Consider the following 7,450-nt stretch of genomic DNA (forward strand, 5'->3'; position numbering starts at 1 on the left):
ACACCAAACTGCCTCCTGTCAGCCAAACCTCCACCCAGAATCTAAATTAAAGTCAAGCTGGAGAACAGCCCTGCAGTCAGAGGACAGTGCAGTGAGCTGGTGTGACTCCAGGAGTACCTGGGAGTGTTGGGGCTTGGCTTTGTTTTTCCTCGTGTAACCCCAGGGAACAGTGAGATTTTGTAGCACACATCCCAAGAAATCTCACTCTTTTTCTGGAGCAATGAATGTGTATGAAATCCAGGCTCAGAAGGCAGCAGCAATGTCACAGGAGGTACAGGATGTCCTGCTCTTACACTCTTACTTAGCTTTTTTAGCTACAGGAGGCCTCACTTAGAGTAAATAATTCATGGTGCTGCTACCTGATAGTGCTTCCGTGGTTCCTTTTTGAGCAGGATAATGGAACAGGGAGGTTTTTAATTAGCTCTACTATTCTAGAGGTTGTGCTTCAAGGTGTATCTGTTACATCAGAGCTCAGGATGTGGCCCCAGGGCTGATTAACCCATTAACATCCTCTCTGGGGTGTTTTGGGTTAACAGAAGGCAAAAACTGAATGTGTTTTTTTCCCTGTGTTTAGGTGTTGGCTCTTCTTGTGAAAGGTTATTTCCCTATGGCTCAGAGCTATTTCCTAGAGCTTGGAGAAGTGGCTTGCAGATGCATGGAAGAAATGGATCCATCCATTCAGCTTCATGGAGCCAAAGTAGGAGCACATGACACACTAACGTTGTTTTGCCAGGTTTATCTATTAGTGTTGCTTTGCAAATGCAGATGAGCAGTGATGAATATTCAGAGCATCTGTGCGTGTGATGTACAAGTGCAGCACTTGGAGAAATGCACCCTCAGCTGCCAGCCTTGAAATCTCAGCACAATTTTGTTGCTCTGCTGAGTCACCAGGAAGCTTGGGAAGTGCAAGGACTACAACACTGGCCCTTCTCTGATTTAGCATCAGCTGGTGCAGGGGCTGTTGTCTGTCACCCAAAGAACAGCTTACAGATTTCCTCTCTGTGCAGCAATTTGTTTTGCTGCTCTGGAAGGAGACTATTTAAGAAAAGCTTTTCCTCTCATTTCTCCTGTAGCAGGGGCAGAGGAGAGGCCAAAGCAACACTGAATCTTTTGGTTTTGTTCCCTGGGTGAGGAAGGACAGTCCTAGGTGAAGGCTGCTGTAGCTCTGTGGTCTTGGAGTCCTCCCTGATGAATCCCTCTCTGCTTGTTGTCCCTTGCAGCTGCTGGAGGAGCTGGGCACTGGTGTCCTGCAGCAGTACAGACCTGACTCAGCTATTGCCCCTGAGCAGAGAGTGCCAGTCAGTGTGGTAAGTGTGAGACTCCACTGAGCTCCTTCCTTGGGCTCTGCAGAGTCCCTGGCACAGGGGCAGAGCGATCAGCTGCAGGAGAGCAGGGAGGGCCTGAGCACCCTGCCAATGAGGACAGTTTTGGTAGACTTGCTGCATTATTTTGGCAGCTGGGTTTGTCTGTAGGCAGCTCTGTTGGGTTTTAGTCCTTTTGCATTCTTCCTACCCCTTCCTGCCTGCTGCAGGTCAGAGCTGGAAGGACAGCTCTGCTTTTACATGGATCATTACTGCTACAGAAATCTTGTTGAGTTGTAGTGAACTTGCATTATTACAGAGCCAACCTACAGCTCTGGCTGCTCACAGGTGCAGAGAGCACCCAGAACCACAATATATGTGAACTCAGGAAAATCCATTGGCTGTTTGTTGGCTAAGTTTGCAGGAGCTGAGGAAGTGTCATCCTGGCACTAACCTAGACCTGTTTAAGTCTTGTTTCTGTGAACAAGTTTAACAATTGCTTTGGCTCATGCTGAGTTTTGAGCCAGTCACCAATGACCCTGCAAGGCAGGAAAGTTCAGTGAGCACCAGGTTTCTGTTACTTGATCTGAATGTAAATTGTCAGGCAATGAAAATACCTATCTGTGTGGATTCAGGAATGGAATCTGAGTTCTGCCCAGTGCCATCTAATCTGGGGGTATGGGCCTTGAGAAGGAAACAAACAGAACTCAGTGAACAACTACTTGATAACAGTACTAAAATGTTTTGAAAATGTTTTTGAATGCCAAGTATTTCAGGCTCCAAAAGCTGTAATCCCTTCCACGTGTGCTATGCTCCTTGCTCTAAGTGTGCCTTAAAGATGATCATCTTTGAGACAGCCTGTTACAGGACTTGGACACAGTTGCTGAGGTTAAGCAGGTGAACCTGTGTGTTTCTCCTGCAGGTTGTGACTTTCTGGACTATGATGCTGAATGGCCCTTTACCTGGCACTCTGCAGAGCTCTCCTCACGCCACGCTCCAGACAAGTGCCTGTGATGCTCTGTCCTCTATCCTGCCAGAAGCTTTCAGCCTTCTGCAGGTAAGAGAACACACCTTTAATCATGCTGTTGGTACCTTTGAGGCTTTGTTCTTCTCCACCAGATTACAATAGTGCAAAGCCTTCTAAAACTTACAAGGAGAAGGTAGAGGAACCTTCCAGAATGATTTCTTCTTGCATTCTGAACATTGTGACTCCTGAAGGCTGAAAAAGGCAATGGAAAAGGCAATGTTGGGAGTCATTGGTCTGAGAAAACAATCAGACTGGGTCACTGCAGCTGTTTGGCCCTGCCAGGAGTGCTCAGCCTTGGCCATGATGCACAGGAGATGGAGGACAAGAGTTTCAAGGCACAAGGGAGGGGTGAGGGATTGTTACTCCTTTGAAGAGCAGCTGAGCCAACAGCCACAGCCTGACGTTGTGCAGTCCTTTCCATGCTGCTTGTCCTTTTGGCTGGCTCTGAAACACCAGGCTGTGGTGATTGCCCTGGCAGGAGCAAACAAACGCGGTGGCCTCCCTCTCCCTTTGCCACATGAAATATGCTTTTAAACATGAAAGCCTTGGCAGTGGGTCCCCAGGGCATTGTGCAGCTCCTCCCGTGTCACTGTGCCCTTGCTGGGGAGTGCTGTGCCAGGTCTCGTTTGCCCAGGAATTGCTAATCCAGCAGTATCTGTGGAATTCTCCAGCTGGTCCCTCTGAGTACAGCATGTGCTTCATCCCCCTGGACTTTGATCTCATACACACTCCTGGCCCTGTGGCCATGGGGGTCAAGTCAGTGCCCACTCTGACCCCTTGTCATGGGCTGGTGAACTGACAACCTGTCCAGGATGAACTTCTCTGCCTGTGTGTCCTGGGTAATGAAGGGGAAAGAGGGAAGTAAGGCAAAAGCAACTCACCCACTCTGTTTTACCTCTGTTGGGCTATTCCTTCTGCCTTTGTCTGATGGTTAGTGTTTTGGTTTCCTCTGTGGTCTTACCTAACAGCACCCAGATCATGTTTGCCGGAAACATTCCTTGAGTTTGCTTCTAAACCCTCTCTTAGTGGCAGCTTCTGTAGGTTCTGTGGTGTCTTTCAGAGTGTGTTGGTGGGACAGAGTTCTCCTCAGTCCCTCTCCACCTCCATGCCCGTCTCTCATTGCAGGATGAGCAGCAGATCCTGTGTGTGACACTGCTGCTTGGCCTGAACCACAGTGAGAACCCCCTGGTGAAAGCAGCTGCTGCACGTGCCCTGGGTGTCTACGTCCTCTTCCCGTGTCTTCGGCAGGTCAGGCTGGGCTGGGCCTCCTGAGCACTGCATGGGTCTGATGAACCATCAGACGTGGATTCTTTTGGCATCAGTGGGTTGGACTTTTGGTCTGTAGTGTGTCTAAGCTTTTCCTTACGGCTCCAGAGCTGCTTTTTGCCTTTTCTGTGAGGGCAGAACCAGTGCAGCTTTAAGTGAGATGGAGCAGAATCCAGAGTGCCTCATAGGGGAGAGGAAAAGGGTGGTTAGGATCTTCCCTGAGCTCTCAGAGGTGGAAGTTGGAGTGGTTGGTTGGCACAAAGGAGCTGCAGGTGGGGTAGAGCTGGGATGAAGGGAACAGCTGCACAGTGCTTGGGGGAGCTTAATGGTTGGATTTGACTCTAGAGATCTTTCCCAACCTTCATGATTCTGTGATTTTAACAGGTTTTTATGTGAAGGCTTCAGTTTTGCTTAAAACTAAGAAATAAAACTTATGTGCTGGTTTGCTTCCACAAAAAAATGATCTTAGCTGGAAGATTAGTTTTTGCAATGTGGCCCTAAATGGATGATTGTAGTGAAAAACATTATGATGTTGGGGTTTGATTCCAAAATCTTCTGAACTAAAATCCTTTGCCATAGGCTCATGTAATGTGCCATAGAAGAGAAGATTAGACAAGCAGCAAAACAGGGAGTTTGGAGAAGCAATTACACTAAGAGAGGGATTTGATGAGTTTAAGGTTGTCAGTGCAGGTAATGATGTTAGAATCCAAAAGAACTAAAGCAGGAAGGAAATGAAATTATGCACTGAAGCCTTTCAGCAACAGCAGCCCAGGAGAGTGGTGGATTTGGGCTGCTAATTAAAGGTCAGAGCTGTGCAGGGAGCACCATGAGCAGGTTAGAAGGTGTCACCTAAGAAAGGAGAGTAAAGGAATAGAGTTGGTCTCTCTGCAGGTATCACTTTCCCCAGGATGTTTGTCCCTAAGGAAATCCCCTGAGTGTTGAAGACTTTGTAACTGCAGCAGTTTTTGCTCCGACAGGATGTGATGTTCGTGGCAGACACAGCAAATGCCATTCTGAATTCCCTCCACGACAAGTCTCCCAACGTGCGAGCCAAGGCAGCCTGGTCCCTGGGCAACCTCACAGACACCCTGATCATCAACCTGTACGTGAGCACCCTGCGCTGTCACACAGGGCACTGCCCCAGGGGAGGCTCAGGTTGGGCATCAGGAGGAATTTCTCCATGGAAAGGGCTGTCAGGCATTGGAATGTGCTGCCCAGGGAAGTGCTGCAGTCACTATCATGGAATGGTTTGGGCTGGAAAGTACCTTAAAGATCATCCCATTCCACTCCCTGCTCCAAGCCCCATCCAACCTGGCCTGGAACACTCCCAGGGATGGAGCAGCCACAGCTTCTCTGGGCAACCTGTGTCAGTGCCTCATCACCTCACAGGGAGGAATTCCTTCCAAATACCTAATCTAAACCTCCTCTGTGTCAGCGTTGAAGCCTTTTCCCCTTGTCCTGGCTCTCCATGCTCTGTACATAGTCTCTCTGTAGAGAGACTGTGTTTCAAGTTTACTTTTGTTTTCTGTTTTCCGTGTGTTGCTTGCTGTAATCTCATGGTTCCTTTACTTCCTACATAACACAGAAGTAAAATCAATAAATATTTAACCCTTCCTCCAGCCAAAGGCTGAGGGAAGCCTTAACCTACTGTTACATTTTTAACAGGAGAAACAGTTATCATATATTGCTGCTGCAGAATTGCCCCTGAGCAATTCCTTGCCCTCTGTTTTTGATTACAGACCCAACCATTGCTAACCAGCTTTCTTGCATTGATAGTTTGGTTTTAGATTAATAACCATGGTGGTCACATGCAGAAAGGTCTGTCTTACATATTAGCCTCTGACAGAGTGAAGGTTGTTTGCTCATGGGCTGTTGTAAAGGGTTGTATCACATCTTTGGGGATGGATCAGCCGAGCTGGGTGTTCACAGGGTGATTCTCCTGCCAGGGAAACCATGGGACAAAGCTTTCAGGAGGAGCTTTCTGATGTCCTGCTGCTGAAAATGTTACGTTCTGCCACAGAGGCATCCAAGGACAGAGACAAGGTAGAAGGAGGGTGGAGCTGGTGTAGGCAACTCTTGCATTTGGATTTAAAAAGGAAAAAGGCACCAGTTGCTCTGGGGCACTTTGCCCCAAGAGCTGGGGAGAGCTGCAGCTCTGCATCCTCCCTGGGAGGTTTCCTGGGTTTGACCTGCAGGGAGTTTGGGCTTTTCTGCAGTGCAGGGAGTTTTGGGGTTGGTTTGTGGCTATTTGCTTGGAAGTTGCTATGCTGTAAGCCACCAGTTCCATTCCAGGTGTGCTCCTGGTGGGCTCTGAGCACAGCCTCATAGTGGCTTGACCAAAGCTTTGCCTGTAACCTGAAAACCAGAGCGTGTGTGTGTGTGTTCCAGGTAAAGAGCAATGCTGTCCGTGCCCTTGGGAACGTGCTGCATTTCCTGCAGCCCCAGCACATAGCCAACCCCAGGTTCAGGGAGGCCATCGAGGAGTCCCTCCAGGCCCTCATCGGCACCGTGCAGAGCGAGGCCACCATGAAGGTGCGCTGGAACGCGTGTTACGCGCTGGGCAACGTCTTCAGGAACCCTGCCCTGCCCCTGGGTGAGTGCTGCTCCCTCCAGTGCAGCTGCACAGCAGCTCCAGCTTGGAGGAGAAGGTTTCTGGTGGCCACGTGTTGGAGAAGAGGGGAGGAAACCAGTGGAGCTGAGTGTTGTTGTCAGAGCTTTCCCAGATCTCTTCCCACTGAGACAGGCTCAGCTCCTGCCAGTGCAGGTGCAACTCCTGTGTTTGGTTGGATCTGTTATGCTAGAAAAGAGCATGATGATAGCTGTGAATAGGTGCCAAATTTCACTTTTCCTCTTGGAAAACTTCAGGGGATTAACTGTCACTTTTCCTCTTGGAAAACTTCAGGGGATTAACTGTTTTAACTAATACTTCATTACACCTGATTCTCTCATCGAAACCACAATATTTATAAGCCCATGAAATATTTAGGAGATTCATTTACAGTTTTGCATATATGTTTTTTTAGGAGAGGCTCCTTGGACCACACAGGCATACAGTGCCCTTTCCTCAGTGGTCAAATCCTGCAAGAACTTCAAAGTGCGAATCAAGTCGGCCATGGCCCTGTCCATCCCGAGCCGGAGGGAGTGCTACGGCTCCACGGAGCAGTTCTGCCAGATCTGGAGTGCCTTGGTGGTGGCCTTGCAGAGGAGTGAGGACACAGAGGACTTCCTGGAGTTCAAGTACTGCTCCAGCCTGAGGACCCAGATCTGCCAAGCTCTGCTGCACCTGCTGCGGCTGGCAAAGAGCACGGACCTGCCCGTGGTCTGGGCAACCATCCGGGACCACGGCGAGGCCATCAGACCCTACGTGCTGCAGTACCTGAGGTCTGCAGGGGAGGAAAACGAGGCAGGGATGGACCTGGCAGAGAGGGAGAGAGGATTGCAAGGAGCCATCGACCATCTGAGTGGGCTGGAGAAACAGCTGGAGGGCAAGGTGAGGGTGAGAGTGTCTGTGTACCTGGAGGATGTCCTGACTAACCACACCAGTGCCAGAGAGCTAGCAGAGGCTTAGGAGGAAACACCCAGTTCAGTGACCAAACCTTCCACCTCTGGCTGGGCGTGGAGAAGGAACCCTGAACTACACTCCCTGGCACAGGACATCAGGAGGAAGAGTTTCCTGCTGCTGCTGTTACACTTTGTATTTCAAACTCCTTTGTGATGCCTGATGAAAAGATCTTTGTATCTTATTATTTTTTACGGTTGTGCTTGGTGAACTCTGAAGTTGCTCTCCCTGGGGTTGGTTCCTGCACTTCACTGGTACAGTGTCACCACTTAGAAAACAAATGCCTTTTCCTCCTTT

General features: G+C 49.4%; 1 protein-coding gene across 1 annotated transcript in view; it reads left to right on the forward strand.

Annotated features, from left to right (window-relative positions):
* Nucleotides 1-7,162, forward strand: part of HEATR6 (HEAT repeat containing 6) — a gene marked incomplete at its 5' end in the record, with an annotated part of 14,325 nt that extends 7,163 nt beyond the window's left edge. The window contains 8 exons of the mRNA XM_009070583.1: nucleotides 575-697; nucleotides 1,221-1,307; nucleotides 2,224-2,358; nucleotides 3,454-3,576; nucleotides 4,572-4,696; nucleotides 5,541-5,637; nucleotides 5,983-6,187; nucleotides 6,618-7,162. Of these exons, the coding sequence (XP_009068831.1) occupies nucleotides 575-697; nucleotides 1,221-1,307; nucleotides 2,224-2,358; nucleotides 3,454-3,576; nucleotides 4,572-4,696; nucleotides 5,541-5,637; nucleotides 5,983-6,187; nucleotides 6,618-7,162 (1,440 nt within the window). The remainder of the gene's footprint in view (nucleotides 1-574; nucleotides 698-1,220; nucleotides 1,308-2,223; nucleotides 2,359-3,453; nucleotides 3,577-4,571; nucleotides 4,697-5,540; nucleotides 5,638-5,982; nucleotides 6,188-6,617) is intronic.
* Between the last annotated feature and the right edge of the window lie 288 nt (nucleotides 7,163-7,450).

The sequence above is a fragment of the Acanthisitta chloris genome, unplaced genomic scaffold (assembly GCF_000695815.1).
Source record: "Acanthisitta chloris isolate BGI_N310 unplaced genomic scaffold, ASM69581v1 scaffold18822, whole genome shotgun sequence".
NCBI classification, from domain to species: domain Eukaryota; kingdom Metazoa; phylum Chordata; class Aves; order Passeriformes; family Acanthisittidae; genus Acanthisitta; species Acanthisitta chloris.